We start from the raw sequence: 22,218 nt of genomic DNA, 5'->3' as shown, positions 1-22,218 counted from the left end.
GCTTTCATACTGAGAGTGCAACATCGGTTCCTCATGTATTATTGCTTCTTACTCTATTTTACTCAAGTAGATTAACTCCTACTGTAGGCAGGCATAAAACCAACAGTGTTTTAAGTTTTAATAAAAATCTTTGGCACTGTTAGACACTCTCTTTCTTTAGATGGCAATCCATTTACTAAGCTCTTTCTCTTAAATACCATCTCCTGAAACTAGCACACTAGTAAGAGGAAAAAAAAGGTTATATTGCTTCCAGGTTATGGGGTGGAAGGGAGAACATAGCTCCATTAAAAATAGCATAGTGTGGATTTGTTAGGAGCAGATGACACATTTTATCTTAGCCTTCACTGCCCTCTTGTGGAGCAAGGCATAAAGAAAGCAAAACTGCAAGTGTAATTAAATATTAGAATAACATTCAATTGCTCAAATTCCTCACTTCAGTAATTTTTAGAGAACAAAAATCAAAAAAGTATGTATTTGTAAAGCTGCATTTCATTATATTGTTCATCAACAATGCTTTCACCGTATAAGCCTTAAAGAAACAAACCACATTTGCCTCTGAGAGAATACACAGGCACTGTATTTGCAGCAGCAACCATGCGGTTCAGAAAGCGGGTGCCTTTCCTTTTCAAGTACGTTTCAGCTCACAAGAAGAGCAAAAAGAAATTGCTCCACATGGTATTTTCACTGCATGTATATTCCGTGACAAAAGCTCACTGGCAAGTAAAATCTTTGCCCTAGGATCCATAGCAGTGGACATTAAGGAACTGAACTGTTGAAATAAAGCAAGCAGGAAAATTTTGTACAGTCCAACTTCATTAACATATTTTGTAAAAAGAAGCACAGAAATAAGCAGTGAGAAAACAGAAGAAGAACAAGCCACTGGAATACACTTTTCATGGTATTAATAACCACACTGGGTAAGCAAGTACATCTTTGAAGAAGGGAGCACTGTTTGGCAGTTGTTAAGAGAGAAAACAGCACGGACAAAATGACATTTGTAGCTCAGGTGGGTTCTAGATTTCATGCAGATAATACTGCGTTTTTATAGGCACTAATTTTATGAACACGAAGAAAGCAACATAGGCTCTCTGAACTATCGTTTCTATGCATCTGCTACACAGTAAATGCACACATATGACAAATAACGTTATTTTCCACAGTTAGGAGGAAATGAACCATTATGGTACTTGCGAGAGAATATAAAAGTGAACTAATATATTCACAGATTAAGTGCAAAGATACCATAGCTCTGATTAAAAACAAAGAGAAAAAAAAATCAGGTTTAATTGACAAATCTTCTCTGCACATATCTCCACCATAATTAAGATAGCATTTGAACAAAATCTTTAGTAACGATATTTAGAGTCTAACATTTTAGCACTGCTCACTAGATAGAATCACAAGGGAAGGCTTGAATTTCAGAATGCTCTCACTGTGTCTGACTTTGCCATGAAAGAAATTTCTTCTTTCCCTTGCTGCTCAGCAATTTGTGACATGAAGCATTACGTCTGACCTTCACCTATAGTTATGTCTCATCCTAAATACTGCAAAGCATGTATTTAATAGATTGCATGTTTATACGTATATGTGTGACTCCACGTTTCTGCTGCTGAGAAGTATATGTAACAAGATTTTTGTATTTATGAAGATGGACCTACCCATATGTAAGGGTGTAACAAAATGAAAATGCTTATAATTCCATTAGGTACTACTTTCTAAGAATCTGACAATCTTCATGATATCATTACCATCAGCCCACTAATTGAAGTATTTTATTCACTCTTTCTAGAATATTACTTTCCTTTGCAAGTGTTTGTACTGTTTTCTCCCCCTTTTAGAATACATAAATCTGCTTCACACAAGGAGATACGGAGCCAGCCTTTTCTCTTAGTCAGCTAAAATGACATGAATGCACCTTCCAGCAGTAACTTCATATACAGTTACTGTACACAGTACACGGTCCTTAAGCTTCAGAACATAATGAATCTTTTATTTTCTGGAATAGAGGGGCTAGGCAGATCATCACAAAGGATGATTTAGCTAGGTATCAGAATACCTCATCTTCTGGATATGGGCACACAGGACTGGTTCTGCCTAGCCTACCCAATACATAATAGTAATTTTTGAAGATGGTATTACAAGGAAAAGTAGCTGGAATAATGATGTTTGTAAGTTTAACAACCATCACCACAAACCTGAAAACACAAAAGGCATATAAGCTGAAGGGATGTAAATTCTCATGCTCCTAGTTGTCTGTCAACTTCTAATTTCCTATGTGGCAATAAACCTATACAGCAGTGAGTGCAAAATGTGTTTCTCCACCTCTGTCCTCTGCATCTGTTATCGACTGGTGTTGCAGACCGGGTAAAGGACCATTTTCTAACCATGATGGCAATTACTACAGCAGTCTGCTATTTACTTTCTATTCATTTCTGTACATGCCGGAAAAGACAGAAGAACTTGAAGTCTTTCCAAGTCTACTGCACTCACAAAGAAAAAGAAAAGCTCTGAAGTGGTAATCCTTACCTTTGCATTGTAAACCTTGTCTCAAAAGACCCCAGAGCAATGAACCACAGTGGTCACAGAAGGTGGGCACTTTGTAATTGTGAATGCTGAACTTGTGAGGCATGTTGACACTGAAACGCTGGGATCCCACTTGCTGAAAAAGGAGAGCACAGCATATTTTTTCATTCTAATTAATTTCTTTATAATCAGCATATGCAGAGGCCCTGTTATGTTTTGAAACCACACAGAATTCAAACAAGATGAAATAGGTCTGTACTCAGATGATGATCTTTGCATTAGATATACTCCAGCTCCAGAGTTCTTCTCACGACTTTATTTGGGGAAAAGGGGAAGGGCTGCTGTTGTCCAAGAGATAAAAGTCTACTTCCTAGTAGTTTTGGGAACAACAAATACATAGCTATCAGGAAAGATCTCTTAATGTGGAAGGCGAGGAGGTCACTCTCAATTGTTTTAGAAGCAGGAGGCTGAACTACACAGGACTAAGAAAGAGAAATGTATCGCAACCTCTTTACCTTTTCATATCCCACTCTTCTTCAGATTATGAAAATGACAATGACAATTTGTTGTGTTCAGGGATTCCAAAGTACAACTACTTACTGATTAAAGGATGTCTGATAATTTTTTATAGTGGCCACTGCATAGCAGGAGACTTATTTTGATGTTTTTCCTTCCCTTTCCTATTACCACTGGCTTTTCTCCAGTGATCTAGTACCCCTTCTAAACAATGAGAGCATTATATCAGCAAAGCATACAAGTCTCCACCAGTCTGAAACCTGGGAATATAAATCTACGCAAGATTTTGTATCTTCCTGTGAGTACTATACAAAACCAACACTAGACAAACACAGTCCTTTATCACAATCCTATGCAAGTGACCAAGTTTCAGACATAACTGGTTGTGACCCAGATATTAACGAATGCTTCCAGTACGAAAAATGGTAGTGAATTGCACAGGAAGAATGAGATCAGTTAGTGTCTCAGTCAAATTCATATCAAAGTTGAAAGAGTGGCTTAAAACCATCGTTACACACAACTCTGATTTGTAATTTAAAACTAGGCTTTTTCAAGCATATAAATATAGGTTTTTAACAAATAAAACTAAGAAATGTACTTTTTCCGCATGGCCAAGGAACTGGGATCACCTACAGACTACCTCACCTAATCCTATGGTGAAAGATAGTAGGCCCTTGCTGTTACACAAAACAGAACAGGACAGTGACCATTCATTAGCTCTTCTGTTAAAACACAAACAAACAAAAAACTTCCGTATAAAACATTCACTGGTTACAGCTGAGGGCTAGAACTACAAAAAACCATAAACCCACTCCCCTCCCCAACTGCCCCCCTACCAACCCAGCTGTAAAAGGATACCCCAAAGCTGAGGAGTCTAAGGGAGCTGAACACGACAGCAGTCACATCGCTCCCTGGTGACTGTCCACAGAAATTAACATTAATTTCCTAACCAAGCCTAAAAGGGCCATCTTAGCTGAGAGAGACCTTTAACCCAAGTAAAAGGATTGCTATGTTTTCTCTTCTGATCCAGAGCTAAATGTGCTGTTGGCAGATTTCATTTTCAGGTGATGTCTTCATTTGTTTAAATGCATGATAACATGAAGTACATATTGTGTTAATTCCATTAATATACAAAAGCTTGCTAGAGGTAAGGAGTAATTATGCTGCAAAACCTGTTAGCTATGCAGTACCTTGTGTTATCACTATCATCTTACACAATATCCATGGCCTTCTTCAAGACATGGATGGCTTTTGTTCTACAGTTTGGATGCAGTCTTTGTTGAGGTGAGACTTTGCAAGCAAATTCTGGGCAGTCTTTTATGTTGATGCAATATACCCAAGCATACTGCCTATCCTATCCTATCAGCTGCTAATGACTTCGGCGCACAAAATGCAGTTAAGGGATAAAGGGTCCCATCCTGCTTCCTTTGAATTAAAATGACAAAACTTGTATTCAACTCAGAAATGGAGAATGTTAAAAATGAAAAGGAGTGGAAAGAGCTCACTGAGACTTTAAGCATTCAGATGTTATAAAAAGTTTACTAATTAGAAACAAATTGCTGTATAGTAATTTCCATGTAGATGAAACTGTTATGGTAATCTGTCATTCCAAAGTAAATGCTACATCACAAGACAACCAGAAGGGCACAAAGAAGTCTATAATATTTATAGATGAAACAGAGGAGATAATACTACTTTGAACAGATGAAAGAGAGTTTTACCTAGAAAATTTATATTATAAGCATTTACCTCATCGTGAGTTTCCTGTTTTTTTAAGCCAGCACACTTCGTTATTATAAGTTCATGGCATCTCTTGTGGACTACACAAGTGCAAACTATAAACAAAAAACAGATTAAAAAATGAGTTTTCATGAAGATTGATTTTAAAGCAAAAGACTGATCTCAGAAGACTCGAAATGCTGGGACTTGAAAGGCTGCAAGTGACTGGTGACTTGGTGAGTCCTATGAAGTACATCTGGCTTACAAAGGCAGAAGATAACGGACTTCCAAGAGACCAATGAATTTTAAGAGAACTAAAGCATATCTGTCAAAATCTCAGTATGTAAAACCACAAATTACCTTCTGAAATATTAACCTATTTGATCTCTTTATCTGATAAAGTCCATGATCTCCACATTATATGAGACACAATGGCGAAAACAATTCCTGTCTCAAGAGCTTCCAGAGGAAAAGAGACAAAGATAACTCATTGTAAAAGTCAAAGAACAGAAAAAGCAAAGTCAAACATTCTTTCTGTAACACATTACCATAAGTTGATAACAGTAAAAGGTTTTGGCAGGCAAAAATGCTTTGTCAATATTCATACTGATTACTTAATCAATGAATAACATTTGCAGATATGACAGATAAGATTAAAAATTGCAAGGTCTATCATACTGTGGGATTCAAGTTCATTAAGTGAAGGAAAAAAAAAAACCCTTCGGAGTGAAATAATGAATTTCATTTTCTTCTAGCTTTGGCCATTGTTGTAAGAAAAAAAAAAAATCAGAACTCAATGAACCTCTGCTGTATGTTAATACAGTAATTCTTATTATAGCATGTAAAACCATTATTTGCATTTATTTATTTACAATGAGATTTCATCAAGTCTTTTGTAACTGAAAAATCATCACTAACTTGATTATATGTACTTGTCAGATGAGAATTAAATAGGAAAACATCATCCCAAGAGATGACTGCATAAAAAATTAAAAGTACAAGAAACTGAGTTGAAAAATGGGAGCTGAAAACGAAGCACTTCTGCAGTCTTTGCTATAACCTTCTCTAATGATGACCTCTATAATTATCTCATCTATTTAATTACAGTCTTTGCAATTACCTGGCATTTTAAAACAAAGAATCTTAAGCAGAATAAAGAATTCACAATTTTAAAATGCAAGAAGTGAAAAATGAAGAAGCCAACATCCCCCTAGCTAGATGTGCATCAAGAGATACCTAGGATCTGCTGTTCTGATGTTAACTGTGCCCCTACCTCATATATGCTGCCTAAGACCAACAGTTTTGAAAAATCTTACTGTGACTTACTGTAAAGACTGTATCTTTGCTGAGACAAACTTATTCTGATCATCTTGTGCTAAATTCTTAACACTGTACATATGCAATGCTTGATGAAAATATCTTATTATTTATCTACTATAACATAATACATATATTCAAACTGTCACCCTGTAGATTTTCTCTTACCTTGACATTGGTATCCCTGTTTTCCTATTACACCCCTGAAAATAAAACAGTGTTTTAGAAAATTAAGAATATATATTTTTTAAAATGAAAAATATTTTTTCTTCTCTTTACTGGACATGCGCAAGTTTAAAAGAACAGCTTCTTAAAACGAATCATCTGATAACTGCATGGCTAGACTGAGATCAGTTCAAAATAGGAACCACATTTCAGCTGCTAAGAGGTAACAGGTAGGAAGATAGGCCACAAAGGGATTCAGAAGTAAAGACATATTTACTATAATAAAATAGGCAAAGCCAAAGGGTGCACAGAGAGGGAAGCCACAAGCCGGTAAAACAGTCATCAAGCAGACCTCTAAATAGACAAAAGATTGCGTTCGCCAATATTGTTGCTTGAAATCATCTTAGCTAACCTAAAGCCTAACCTGCAGACATTTCTTAAAGGAATGTAGTTGAGTTCATGTACAATTCACATGGTTTCACATTAAGAAAGACTGATTCATTACACACTCTTAATAAACATTAATTATGGATCACATCAGATCTTATGTGTATTAAGGTGCAAATCAGTATCTCTAGGTAACTTCGGAAAACATCAGTAGAGTTGCTGAAAAATAACTGAAAACTCAATGTCTCCACTGCTTTTCCCTATCTGAAAATTGTGAGTACTCAAAACTAATGTAAATAATTTCTAAAAGGGAGTTAATGACATACACTATAATAGGGAAGATCCTGTACAGTGAGCACCCTGGATCATTAGAAGTCTAATATTCCCATATTTCATTAACGTCAGTAGGATGTATAGGAGCTTAACACTTCCTAGGAGGCAGACAGTGATACTTAAGCACCTAAAGAAGAATTCAGTCATCTTGACAAAATGTAGAGGTCTAATATTAGGTCTAAATCTGCACTTAGGCACCTACAGAACACGAGACTGGCTGTCTACCTAGAATTTATAGTGTGTACCAGGCAGGAAAAGATTGAACTTCGTGGCTCAGAGGAGAAAAAACACAAATAAAACAAATTCTAACATTTGTGATAGAAGTTTAAGTCTTCTATTATTGTCTGCAAAACTAATGACAGCTTAATATTAAAATGAAGAGGAAAAGTACTACTACTCTACGCCATTTATACTTCAGCAAAACAGGAGGGTATGTTAACTCTTCAATACAAAGTTGCAAAGTAAGCAAAGTCATACCATATAAAATCTCTGCAGTGTGAACAATATGTTGGTTGTCTAAGATAGGTGGCCATAAACTTGTGTCCATTAACCTGATGTACTCTGCGTCGCACAGCACCCTGCCGCTTTCTGGGGCGCATACGTTCCCGGAACACGCGTTCTTCATTGTCTTTGGGTGCTGAAACAGAGTAAAAAACAATAAGCACTGGCTGTATCAGACGTAAATACCTGATAACTCAAATGCAATACATAAGTAGATACTCTCCAAAAATAAAAATAATCCTCTCTAGCTAGCAGTGCAAAATAACTTCCCTAAGTTGTGGGTAAGTTTTTTTCTTTTTTAGCATCAATTACTAAAGGGCAAGGGTTTTCATTGCCTAGTACAGGAACTCCTATTTGTTCTAAACCTTTATCTGTAAATTCATGACAAGCTGGGAATAAGCCTTCTGCGTTTTATCCCTATCAAGCATGCCGACAAACTCTTTTAACAGTAATTACACAGTTAGATTCTCCAAACAGCTCATACTCTCACAGCTCATACTCTCATCTCATTTGATCTTTGGGGCGGGGGGGCGGGGGGGGGGCGGAATTCACCAAAAAATCGCAACATCCCCTGGTCCCTGTACACTCAGAAAGTGCTGACACAACTGCAAAAAATCTGAGTACAAATACATATTATCAAGCAGAACAAACATTCCATCCAGAACAGATTACTTTGTAGAATTCCTGATTAAGATCTGAGCTTCAGGCTCTAATAATCCACTAATACACTAATACTAATGATACTAATACACTTTCAGCAAAATGTTCAAGGGAAGGAAGGTGTTCCTCTTAACCAATTCCTTTTCAATTGTATATGAGATTTAATGGTAGAGGAAGTAAAAAATGAAGCTGATATATCTCAGAATGAAAACCTTTGGAAAAAATCCTCCAGAGGCCATTGGGTCTTTTTTCCCCAAGGCTTTATTTTAAAAAGTATCACTAACATCTCCATAGTATTCCTTATGCATTAAGCAAAAGCTGAGGATGAATTAGCAATGAAGAACACTACACAGTTGTTAATGAAAGACAGATTTTTACAAGCATTCCTTGAGCCACTTGTGTCTCTGCAAAACAGAATATCAGATTTGGAGGGGACCACATTCAGTCATCCATTGCCAACTGAACCTATGCATTCACTACTTCAGTGCATGTAACACTTTGAAATGTATTTAACACTAGTCATTCCCTGAATTTCAGCTACCCTGAATCATTACGATGGCCTAAAGATGCCAACTTTGGTCTGCTGCAAGTTTTTCTATACACAGAAGAGTTGTCCAAGCAACAGTTACAGTATTTAACAATAACACAAAGAAAATAAAAAGTCTGAGAACAACTCAAATCTATAATAGTCTCAAATTCTTTTAAAAGCACTGAAATAACCACTGGTTTTGAGGGTGTAAAATTAAAAGGTATTGATTTAGGAATTCCCAGAAAATGGTCTTAAATTAAGCCAATGCATCGATGGATATCCTGGGAAAATACAGAACACAGACGCGCGAATTGAGATCAATTTCTTTCACTGCACAGCAAGGGCTAAAACCCATGACACTAGCAAATTCATTTGTGCTCTAAAAAGCCTAAGCTCCTTACACATTAATAGCTTACAAAAACTTCATACTCAGAGTGGGTTTTTACCCCAAGACGACACAGCTGTGGGATGGCCAGAATAGCATTACTTTTCTATTCTAAGTGAGCTCTCAGTAAACAAACATTGACTTGTACACAAAGCTGCCCCTTTAATTTATGCCAAAGAACAATCAAAAAGCAATGTCTCTAGGTCCCCCTTCAAGAAAGAGATAAGTACCACCAAACAGTTATCAATTATGTTTATTTTTATGTTGTCGATTACATTTATTTTTATGCATTAAGCAAAACTGATGTCTAATAAATACCACAGCCCCTTGAGAGAAAGACTGCCTTCCACAGAGAACACATAACAAGTAGTTGGAAATCCTACCAAAGACTCCTATTTCCAGCTTCTGAATGATTTATTGACTTTACAAAGCTGCTGGAAATCTTTTAAAAGTTATTATTATAGGAAATAATTCTATATAAAGACAGAATTGTTCTTTCAGTTATCCAGATTGTAGAATTTGTTAAGGTATGCAGCCTGGATGTGAGAAAGTTAAAATCCCACTCTCCTGGAAAGGGTTCCCAAAAAGTTACCTGCTTATATGAAAGGAACAAGATGTTCTGACAGTGCACAGTTTACACTTGATATGATAAACAGTCTACAATACCGCTTTTCTCCTTTTTTCATCTTAAGTGTAATTCTTCACAGATAAAGCACCTGTAATTTTACAGAACTGATGAAAATCCTCTTCTTGTTTTGGCTAGATAAACACAATATCATGACACCTTTTTTTTTTTTTTACCAACAAAATCTTAAAACTAATTTTACTGTATTACTTTCAGTTCTATATTTAATACTGTAATGAAATTTCATTTTTCACTTACAAAACTTGTAGTTAAAATAAAACAACACAACAGTGTCTTTTTCAGAAACGCACTAACTTGAAAACAGCTACAAGCAATACACCAATCCTGAAATTATCAGATTAAATGGCAAGCCTCAATTATCGATATCATTTCTACACAAAGAGCATCTCCGTGTGTGAGAAGGATGCTCAAACAGCTCAGGGAAATGTAGTTTGCTTGGTCTGTCTTGGATAACGTTGGAGGTCCGTTAGCCAGTTTCCCCAGAACTGTCTCTCCTGTCAGTCTGCTGTTCCACATTTATCACTAAAGACTAGCACTTGGCCAAATCCGTGCACTGCACCCTGCTTTAGCGTCGAACTGCACAATGAACTGCACGTCCCAGAGCAGTGACTCCCCAGCCCTGCCTCTGCCTCACCTCTCATGACAGCCCACGTAGCGTCCCACCTCGTCAGTCGGCAGGAGTAGCATCTGGCATTACAGTGCATGACTGGACACCAGCCTTTCATCAAAGCAGACCAAGTCACAAGAGAAATTAATTCACCTCGTGAGCTTTACATTCAGTTTACATGAAGTTCAGCTAGCTTGGTCACTGTTACCCAACAAAAACACATAAGCAAAGCTTTTCCACAGTCCTCAAGCAAAACACTGCCATGTCTTGCACAATTCACACTGCTGTTGTGGACCACAGGCACAAAACCAGGCTGTAACTTTCCCAGGTGCCTCGGAAGCAGATGATCCCATCTGTGCTGGCTCATACCCAGCTTTGTGAACCACTCATTTCTAGTAGCACTAACAACAGTCTCATGTTTAAATTAAAATCCATTTATCTCATACTGAACAGCCAACACTAGAGATGTTCATTTAACTGCCTGAAGACATCTCCTTAGAAAGGGAGCTACACTGCTCTCCCCAAACTTCTCTCGCTGTTCGCAAGCAGGAAAGCAGAGGTCACTTAAATGCCATCAGGAAACAGAGAGTACTTGGGAAAACCCCCAACACTGGTGTGATACACCCAACTAGGGTTTTCAAGACATACTTTAGAAAAGATGAGCATCCCAAACAAAACTGGCCTTCAAATATATTTTTAAAAGTCTTACAGTGGTATATGATAGATTCTAGAAAATACCATTAGGATACTGCATATTGCCCAATCGTGACATTTCTGTTCTGAGCAGAGGAGTTCAAATGAAAATTAAGTGGATTTGCTGTAGTCAGTCTATAAGCAAGTTCCAATAGAAACAACAATTTCTTCTCACAGTATTTCTACTAAATAGTCACAGAGGGTTATCGGTCCTCAGTAAAAGCTGTTTCTTTATCTAACGTACATTCTGTTCCCTGTTTTGATTTTGAGTCCTTCAGCCCTTTATATTATTCAGTTTATCTTTTTTTTAATGCATTTATTTAACTTCCATTTTCAAAAGAAGGAGTAAGAAAGGCTCATGATAATTTCCAAGTGTTCATGGAGAATACTGTCAATGCAGCACACTGAGTTTAGGCTTTATATGGTGGTACTTGAGAACTGGCAAATTTAGAACTAATTTAATCTCAAAACTATACCCAGTAATGCCACTACTTCTTTTCATTGCAGCCAAGAGTAACTCTGAGTTATTTGGAAAACAATAGCACGTAATTGCTTTTATAGACTCATACGTACATACAAAACATATTGCCTACAATTTCAAAGACTGAAAAGACTTGCAGGCTTAACTCCAAGATCTTAGAGAAGTGTTATAAAAGTCAAAAGTACTTGACATGCAAAATTGCACAAAATTCATAAATACTTGCAAAATGGATGTTTAAATGAACTGTCTGGAACTACATTTAACACTGTTAATTGTGTAGTATCTGTTAAATATGTATTATAAGTCATAAATTAAAGGAAGTAGCACATAATATTCAGCAACCCTCAAAGGAGGCAAGATTGGAAGAAAAAGACTCTGTACACCAAATAACAAAGGCTGGAACATGTCAGGTCTCATTTCATACTAAAATGGTTTCGACATAAATAAGAAGGGTTCAGTGTGGAGCACTAACTGCAACACGCAGAATTGCAGAATTATCCTACGTAGCAAAATGTGCCATTTCCATTCCTTACCCTCTTTGTTGCGAGTACTTACAAAATTCTGACAACAAACAAAACAATAGAAAAAATATTGGGGGGGGGGGGGGAGAGAGAGAGAGAGAGAGAGAGATTACATGCACAGAGAGGTTTTTCGGCATTTGCTATTGCTCAGAATGCCAACTTCTGAAAGGGAACATGCTGGGCACTTCCCTTAATGTGGAGGGGATTGGCATCGAACAGTGACAGCGTTTGGGGAAGAAAAAAAAACAAAACCCAGATGTTTTAGTTAAATGGCTCCTGCCCCATCAAAGCCAAACCGCAGGCCATGTACAATGGTAACACCGGCAGCAGCAGGTGTAGCTGCCAGGTAACCCCATGCAACCGAACACTGACACCTCCACGGCACTTCTGGCACAAAGCGCTTTTCACCCTAGGCATCTCTTGGGTGTCTTCACGTTGCTGTCATCCATAACTACAACTAGCATCCAGAAAAACCAGCTGGTTTAACACGAACCCTTAATAATTAAACCAGAACCTAACTGAACAACAAATGCAAAGGAACAATGATCGTACTGATGTTTCATTGCTGAAGATTAAAATAAAGAGCTTTTGTATCGTATTTAAACCTGACCACTTTAACCAGTATGCATGAACTGAAGGATATTAAGGCAGGAGAGGTAATTTGCCTGAAATTATGTTGGAAAGTGAGAAGGTGCAGGAATAATGCTCAGGAGTCCTCAGGTTTCAGGATGGAGCGTAACCAGATCATTATGCATCAAAATTAGGTCTCAAAGGATTAGTCCCAAACTCTATGTTGGGCCTCTACAGTAAAGCATATATACTGCCATCAAGATTTCTCCAGGCAGAAAATGCCACAGGATTTTGCCTTTAAGGCTTTAATCTTCTTTAAAGGGAAAAAAGAAAAAAAGAAAAAAGCTAAACACCCCCATATATTTACATTTCTATCTCCTTTCTTTTAAAAAAGCCTTGCTTAGTAGTAACACATGCAAAAAACTAATTTTGTAACTTTGAGATAAAAAACAGCAAGGTAAATGCTACAATATAATTTCATAAAGCTGTTACTGATGAACACAGAAATTAATTGGATAGTTTATCACAGTCATGGAAAGAGCATGCAATTTTTCTATGTCTTTTTCTAGAAGTATAATATTTCCAGACTATTTCTTTAGTGCATAAGTTTTGCTTAGTATATCTCAAATCATCTTTCTTTAGGATAGCTGACAGGAAATTTCTTGTTTAATAGGAGAAGAATCAGATTCTTAGATAACACTATATTGTTAAAGAAAACAAAGATGATGAGTGTTACTAAAGAAATGAAAAAATGCTCACAGTATCGTGAGTTTTAGAAGAGACAGGTGTCTTGACAAGACATGTCCGTTAACATGAGCTGTTTACTGAACGCATTGAAGAATCAATTGCATTTTAAAGTATATCAAGCCTAAAAATGGTGGGTGGCTTTGTAGCATGGGCTCAGGCTCAGACATATTTGCCTTCAAACACATGCTTATCTTTAAATTACCTTTTATCACTCTCTACAACTACCTGAAAGGAGGTTGTAACGAGGTGGGGGTCGGTCTCTTCTCCCTAGTAACAAGTGATAGGACAAGAGGAAACGGCCTCAAGCTGCACCAGGGGAGGTTTAGGTTGGGTATTAGGAAAACTTCGTCACTGAAAGAGTTACCAGGCACTGGATCAGGCTGCCCAGGGAAGTGGTTGAGTCCCTGTGCCTGGAGGTATTTAGAAGACAGGTAGATGTGGTGCTCAGGGACATGGTTTAGCGGTGGACGTGGCAGCACTAGGTTAACGGTTGGACTTGATGATCTTAAAGGTCTCTTCCAACCTAAATGATTCTATGATTCTATAAATGCTTAAATTCTTGTCTAAAAGAGAGATTCTGCCTGTATGTATTTAAAGACTTCCCTTGACATGTAAACAGATAAAAGTGATTGGTGTTGTGAGAGTCACACATTTGTGTTTCAGGGCTTGTTTTACTTTCCTTTTTTTTAAAACAAACAAACAAAAACCAACCCAAACCTATAAAGCTATCCAAATGATTATTTACACATAGTTCACACCTTCTCTACATACTTAATTATTATCACGAACACATTCATTAGCTCACTCAAAGCTGAAGGGACAACAGTAACTCCCCACATCCTTTCACATGGAAATACTTTCACATTTGATTCACTTAATAAAGGAGAACATAAAGTCCAGAAGTACTAAAGAGCCTCATAGATGTTGAAGGTCTGATTGCAATCTCAGCACATGGAGAAGTCCGATTTAGTTTTCAGAAGTGTCCCCAGCCTTGCTGGCTGGCAATAATTTGGACCACGTGTTCAAAACCAGGAGCGGGAAGCCTGGTACCTGAAGGGACGCATGCTGCTGCCACAGCTGCAGGCCATCTGCTCTGCTGCAGCAGAGGCTGGGAGCGAGGGAGTAGTTCCTCTTGTGCTCAAGCAAAATTCTCCTTCAAAGGACTTTGAGACTTTCCTTAAGAAAGCCTTCAAGATGAGCCCTCACATGTTTCTGCTCTCCAACTGCACAGTGCCCATAGAATTGGTGACAATTTACACAAGCTTAAGATATTAACAACATGGAATTACCCATGGTGGTCTTCTTCAGATGATCATACAGCATGTTTTAATAAATCTAATATTTAAGGAACATATTTCTGTTGATTGGACAACAGTAGGGGATGGATATAAATATAGGGCGCTATGTCCATTATTTAGACCCCGGGGGCTCACACAGATGACAGGGGTACTGACCTCATCTTAGAGGGTGAATGTAGCAATTCCTACAGATAAACAGCTGTAAGATCCACAAAGTAAGCCAATCAGAGAGAGATTCTTCCTGCTTCCTCTCAAATTCTTTATTGGTGGTATCTAACGTTAATGATTTTAAGAAATATGGCATTTCTGAAATAAAAAAACTGTAACTACAATTTTCACATTACCTTTTTTTTGGGCAAAAGAAGTTCTATTGCTAGAAATATCACAGGGAAGTTATTGCTATATGACAGGCTTTCTGAAAAGTCCATTTCACATCTTAAGGTTTTTAAAATAAAATTTCAACTTCCAAGACTTTTTCCACAAGACAGAATTTAGAGCTTTTTGAGTTGAAACGGAAATAACGTCACAGACAACAGGACCAAAAAAAAAAAAAAATCAGTGCTAACTAAGGTTATTTTGGTCTTCCAGTGTTGTCTTCCAGTGTTATCTTTCAGGAGGAACAAACAGCCTCACTCTAAACACAATGCCCTTATGTCAATAAATCTGCAGTTGAAATCAGAGAGATGGAAATGCATTCAACATATGGTAAATACTAAAGGTATTATTCAGGAGAAAATCTTACTCCATGGAATGTAATGGGTCTACTCATGTAATAACTAGTAACGTAAAATAATAATCTGTAAAACGTAGAACAGTTTTTGTGCCATAACATCACATGATAAACCTACAGGAAGAAAATTAATTTAGTTTGTGGCAGTGACATTCAGTTCATGTTGACACAGTGTCAGTAATGAGTAGTACTAGTAGCCTGGTGTTAGTATTGATAGTGTTAAGTCCTGACAGGCTAACAAGATGCAATAGCTCTTATTAAATCAGGTACTTACTAAAGCTAAAAAAGTACATCATCTTATGAATAAAGAAAGTACATATATAATGCATTATATTATTATTATAAAATTATTATAGCTATGATCAGACCAAAAGCCATCCCTGAGACTAGGTTTCCCTACCCTTATTGCTGCAAGTCTGCAAACCTGTCCTGCGATGCGATTGCAGTGTGCTCCTCAGAGCACGCCTAGCCACTCGTGGTGGTGCTGGTGAATACTCTAGTGACACACGCTCATATTGACTGTCCTTTGGCTGTCTTCAAGGAAGAAGGAAAATGTGACAAAACATCACATGGTCAAGGCTGCTGTGAAAGATGAACTTTCAAAGTGGTGTACACATGCATGTTTATTTTAACAGAGCTCCCGGCTGTGGAAGTATCTGCAGCTTTAACTGACCTCTCTGCAGGGTCAACACCTGAGCTGCTGGCCTTTCTCAGCTCCTGGAAAGGAAGCGGTGTTGTGATGCTAAGAAGGAAAACAAGCATTGTGAAAATTTCAGGACAAAGCCCTTTTCCCAGAGGTAACTATTAAACCAGACGGATCCCCAATGACAGTATTTTAAGCATGTGTTTGTGACAGATCAGAGAAGTTCAGCAGTCTTTCGAATAGTTGCAAAAGCTACACAGAGCATGATGAAACACAACCTTGTGTGACTGGGGTTTCTGGTCTTTTCAGAAAAGAGCTATTTCTTAAATAGTTTTTTCAACCCCAGCTTTGTCCCTTTGCCATAGAATAACAGAAGCATAAGTGGCAGGCACCTAGGAGATGCCCGAGCCCAGCTTCCTGCAGTGGGGAAGGTTCACATGTACTTCAGGCATCCTCAGCTTCCATTTTTCTGATGGTTCTTGAAAATCTCCAGTGAGAGAAATTCCACAACACATTCATGTATCTTGTTTCAGTACTCTGGCAGGCAGGCTGTTTTACTAGTAGCCAACCTAAATAATTTTGCAGTAAGCTATGCTGAATGAGTGAATGGCAACCTGAAAAAGCAAGTTTTTTGCCAGCACAGAAACTACTGAGGTATCTGTTGCAAGGCAACCATTATCCTGTTGTACACCATGCAAAAGACCAGGGGCTGGGGATGGCCAGAGACACAGCAAGATGCCACAGAAAAGACAATTGTAGAAATTTTGCATAATTCTCAGGCCACAGCAAGACAGAAGCTGCTTTGAACTTTGGTCCTTGTGGATACCCCAGTCCCATGACAGCGGCAGAGAAGCTGTGATATCTGAAGGCAAAAAGGAGAATGAAAACCACTTCTTGCCTTTAAGCTACTAAATCTCACAGTCATCTTGTTGATTCCATTTCCAGATTCCCCTCCTGACAGCGACAACTTGCTTCCACCTGAGTTTAGAAATGCATGTAAAAAAGCTCACTTGCACTAAAATCTCCATGTTAAACCTGATAATTCCACATAACCACATTGAGGACCTATGGTGTATAACCTACACAGGTCAGAGAAGATGGCTTTCAACACGTAGTTTTATAATGGCTATACCCACGCCCCCACCCCACCAAAAAAAAGCTGAAGTCTATGATCTACATTACACATATTCAGGTTTCAGAGTGCTTCCAAGTGCAAAAGAAATCTTCTTACCTACAATTGGGAAAGACGCTATTCTGAGGTGTCACTATTGCAGACACGAGAAGTACAGAAACTTCAGTAAGTTTACTTTGGAGAAGTGATTATTTTTGCATTTTCTTTTAAATTTTCTACATTTGTTTCTCAATAAAGTACTAACTACTTGCTTGTATCCTCCATGGGGCAGACGGAGTCCACTGCAGAGCTACTTGTGATTTAAAAGAGCCTCACACACTGCCTACGTAATAACTGAAAAAGCCAGGGAAGATTGCATAGCAGCTCCTTTGTGCCAAGCAGGAAGAATTCTTCCCATTAGTCTGACTAATTTTGGTATAAGTTAAAAAGGCACTGAATCCTGAATACTTCACTCAAAAAAAGCTCAGGAAGGCCAGAGGGAGTTTCAAAGGCAGGCAGCATGACAGTGATATATTAGCATTTTATTTACAGATTTTTTTCTTATACTTTCAGATAATGGCAACAATATTTTCCAACAAATGTAAAAATTTGGAAGTTATTTCCCATCAACAGTATTAAAGTAATAAGACAGAGTATCTGTACCTTCGTGTAGATAAACCCACTGATGAGACTGTAATGGTTCTGATAAACAGAAGAGGATTTGACCCCAAGCAGTAGGGTGTGTTATTAGAAATAACAAGTGAGACAATCATCTTCACAGCCACTGTTTGCCAAATAGTTTCAGGATGCCTTATACCTGTTTTATCTCATTGTAACTGTACAGAAGCTTTGCCTGCCTAGACAAATAATTTACAATACTATTAAAATTTCAAATTATTAAGTGTTGGGAAAGAAATCTTTCAGAATGCAAACTATTTTTATTTCAAAATAACTTAAAAAGCTCTGGTCTCTGAAGTAAGTTGATACTTAGGGTTGTCCATAGAAACAGTATCTAGCCACTGCTAAATTATTTCTTGTTCTTATGCCATGTTCTTGGTAATTTTTTGACTACAGAGAATGCACCATAACGTCTCGATGCGTGTTAGGAATAGTTGCCAGTTGTATCTGAACTCCTTTATACCAGCTCTTCATCTAGCCAGGAAGCCAAATCTGGTAAAACTCTGGACAATCTGCAGGAACAGCTAAGGATCAGGGTGTCACTGAAACATGGTCCAAGACAGTCCCAGCATGGCAACCTGAGGCACTGGGTCTGCACCAAGGAAAACCTAAGAGCCACCCCATAGATGGCAGCCAGGCAGCCTGACAGAAAGATCAAGCTTTCTAATATAACTAAGCAGCTTTAATCATGTTTCTCCTTTTGTTTCACCACGTATCTTTTTTAAGTTTGTCCTGCATGCTAAAAACACGTGAAATACCTTTGCTCTGCAGTGGAGCCTGCAGGGCACCCAATGGGTAAAAGAGTGGGTCTTTATTTGAACTGCACAGATAATTTTTTCCTGTCCTGGATGGAGGGTGCAAGAGTTTATAGGTAATCAACCTTTGGACTTTCCATTTCTCACAACTCTACTGTTAAACAGAATAAAACAAGTGAAAGATACTAATGTTACCCATCACCTTAGAAAGGCCTGTTCTCCAAGACAGCTGCCAGCAATAAACAACATCTGTCACTACTTTTCCCTTTTTGGCCCAATATATAACCCATAACACACTTCCACCCGTGTTTCAACATGTCACTGCTCTTTCTGGCTTACATCTTTTACTAAGGGCCATATTATGACAATCCTGTCACTGTCCGCCAACATCCTCATTTTGTCCGTTTCCCAAGTAGGCAATTCTTGCAATCATTTGTAAGAGACAAAAATCAGCAGCAAAAGAACTCATCCCCTCTTTCTATTGTCTTTCCTGCAAACGTGGGAGGAATTTTTCTTATTCTGATACCCCCCCACAGGCACACAACAAAAGCTTAATTAAGAATGTCTCTGACTCACAAGCAGTACTATTAAAGCAACTCTCCCATCTCTGTCTTTCAACATTAAACATATTATTACTAATTTCCATTCAGAGAACAATAATAGATATATTATGTAAATCCTGAAGTACTCATATGATTTATTATCAGCATACTACTTTAAAATCCCAATTTAGCATAGCATTTCTGGATATGGCTATATATTTGAAAGAGCATATTCACTGTGCCATGGATTTCAATAGAAATCTTCCAATATTTAAAGCAGTGCTTACCTGCCCTGCTACATGTTAATTCTGTGCATCTATTGCACAGTAAAAATGGAAACACGTGCTAAACAGTATGTTCTTTCTCCCTGCCAGGCTTATGGGCACAGCATCATGAGGTAATTGCAAATGTCGAGTTTGCATATTGTCAGTAAAGCCTGAATATGTTATATAGGTTTTTACTGGGGGGGATTGACACATGACAGGGACGGAGGGATGACCACCCTTATAACCTATCACTGGCAGAAGAAATATTGTCTTAGTGATGAGATTAAATAAGAAAAGTTTAAGTACTACTTATTTGCTTTTGGATTTCAATATACAGGTTATTTTACTGTCCAAACTCTACATAACAATTAAAAAAACAGAGCAATAAGGTGAGACTACAGTGTTAACTCATCCTACTTTTGTAGAAAGAATGTGGTGCCTACCATGCATTTGCTACCAGCTCCATCGTGTGCTCTGATTCGTAATATTAGGTTGTTACTTATAAATGTATGGCTGATTTTTCCTTTTGCAGGTCTTCAAGCAAAAAACAGTAAAGAGATCTCTCTCCTGCTTCCTATGGTACGAGCAAAGTTTTGCAGCATTTGAGGTTTTGCATAGTGTGCTAGCTGAAATACATAATCACATGAGAACCTTGGCTCTTGTTCAACAAAGCAACATGTATATAGCCCTCAAGTTATGGAGAAAAGCTTAGAAAATGTGACATCAATGCATCTAAAGACTGAAAAGCACAAAAAAGTCCTAGTGGGGGACACCCCCCCACCCCCACCCCCAATTTTATTATGGAAAATCTTGCTTGTCTGTCTATACTGGATACATGACTTCAACTCAGTATGGGGTTTGCATGGCAAGGTTTTGATAGTGGGGGGGACTACAGGGGTGGCTTCTGCGAGAAGCTGCCAGAAGCTTCCCCTATGTCTGATAGAGCCAATGTCAGCCCGCTCCAAGACGGGCCTGCTGCTGGCCAAGGCTGAGCTCATCAGCGATGGTGGTTGCGCCTCCATGATAAAATTAAGAAGGAGGGAAAAAAAAGTGCTGCGCAACAGCAGCCACAACAGTGGAGTGAGAATACGTGAGAGAAACAACCCTGCAGACACCAAGGTCAGTGGAGAAGGAGGGGGAGGAGGTGCTCTAGGTGTCGGAGCAGAGGTTCCCCTGCAGCCCGTGGTGAAGACCATGGTGAGGCAGGCTGTCCCCCTGCAGCCCATGGAGGTCCACGGTGGACCAGATATCCACCTGCAGCCCGTGGAGGACCCCACGCCAGAGCATGTGGATGCCCAGAGGCGGCTGTGACCCCATGGGAAGCCCATGCTGGAGCAGGCTCCTGGCAGGACCCCATGGAGAGAGGAGCCCACAGTGGAGCAGGTGTGCTGGCAGGACTTGTGACCCCATGGGGGACCCAGGCTGGAGCAGTCTGTTCCTGAAGGACTGCACCCCATGGAAAGGACCCACAGTGGAGCAGTTTGTGAAGAACTGCAGCCCGTGGGGAGTACTCACGATGGAGAAGTTTGCAAAGGACTGTCTCCCACGGGAGGGAACACACTGGAGCAGGGCAAGAGTGTGAAGAGGAAGGAGCAGCAGATTAACGTGTAACTGCAACCCCCATTCCCCGTCCCCCTGCGCCACTCAGGGGGAGGAGGGGGAGAAATCAGGTGTGAAGTTGAGCCTAGGAAGAAGGGAGGGGTGGGGGGAAGGTGTTTTAAGATTTGTTATTTATTTCTCATTACTGTACTTGGATTTGATCAGTAATAAATTAAACTAATCTCCCCAAGTCGAGTGTGTTTTGCCCATGACAGTAATTGCTGAGTGATCTCCCTGTCCTTATCTCGACCCACAAGCCTTCCATTGTATTTTTCTCTCCACATCCAGTTGAGGAGGGGGAGTGATAGAGCAGCTTGGTGGGCACCTGTCATCTAGCCAAGGTCAACACACTACAGCTGGTCAAACTTTGTGTTTTACTGTGTAAGACACACACACAGGTAGAAGACAAGACACTCTGTGTTTGAAACAAGTTACAAAACCTTATTTGTTCCTAACTTTTGCAACCTTCTTGATATTCCAAACTTCCCACCTCCAGTGTTCACATATTTATTTAGTCCTAATTCTCCAACCTTTGGTAAGACAGATGTATCAGTGCCTTTCACTTTGGTGAGCATGTGGATCAAGCTTTCACATAAAATGAAAAGTGCTTCTGGCTTATGAAGAGATGCTTAACTGGACACCTGATTTCCAACTGAGTCAGAATTTCAGAAAAGTCTTTAAGCATCGACTGCCTGAAGTAATCTAATGGGACCTGAGCCATTTTTCCTGACCTATGGCAGATTAAGTCTCTAATAAAAAGGTTACTCACAGAGGAAAAGAGTTGGCAAACAGCCTTTGAAGAGGCAACAGATATGTTGATTGAGATTTATTTTGTTTTTCATAGTTCTCCAAAATCGATGTAATATTCAAGAATGCTTAAGAACTTACTGATGGAAGCAGCTGGCAAGTGGGAAGGGTGGGATGTTGGATGATGAGGTGCCTTACTGTGAGAATTGAGAAAAAAATAAAGACAACTAAAATGGAATCAGAGTTTTAATCCTATCACTTTGGAGAAAGAAACTCAGAGCAAAACAGGACATGAAAGAAAAGGGAGGGAGGAATGAAAGCGAACCTAGGGCTGATGAAAGAGAACACATCAGAGAATACTCCTGTTCCTCCCTGTAGGACAAACGCTGAGGAACACGGTTCATATCAGTCAACGGCCCAAGCTCCAAGGCCAATCTGAGTTTAGGATTACTGTCAATCGGTAAATCAATTTCCTTTCTACCCATTTGCTGTAAAGAAAAATTAACTCTCCCTGCTACAGAAAACTCATACATAAGAACTAGCAGATAT

At 38.8% G+C, this 22,218-nt stretch overlaps 1 protein-coding gene across 1 annotated transcript in view; it reads right to left on the bottom strand.

Moving 5' to 3' along the window:
* PRKCE (protein kinase C epsilon) overlaps positions 1–22,218 on the bottom strand; it is a 299,488-nt gene that overhangs the window by 107,029 nt on the left and 170,241 nt on the right. Inside the window, exons 3-6 of the mRNA XM_009473002.2 lie at positions 7,438–7,597; positions 6,244–6,278; positions 4,789–4,874; positions 2,527–2,659 (exon numbers count right to left, since the gene is read on the bottom strand). Coding sequence (XP_009471277.1) covers positions 2,527–2,659; positions 4,789–4,874; positions 6,244–6,278; positions 7,438–7,597 — 414 coding nt within the window. The remainder of the gene's footprint in view (positions 1–2,526; positions 2,660–4,788; positions 4,875–6,243; positions 6,279–7,437; positions 7,598–22,218) is intronic.

The sequence above is a fragment of the Nipponia nippon genome, unplaced genomic scaffold (genome assembly GCF_047370975.1).
Source record: "Nipponia nippon isolate SJK-2023a ecotype South Korea unplaced genomic scaffold, ASM4737097v1 scaffold_4, whole genome shotgun sequence".
NCBI lineage: Eukaryota > Metazoa > Chordata > Aves > Pelecaniformes > Threskiornithidae > Nipponia > Nipponia nippon.
The sequence above is the reverse complement of the archived record's forward strand: the minus strand, read 5'-3'. Positions and strand labels throughout refer to the sequence as shown.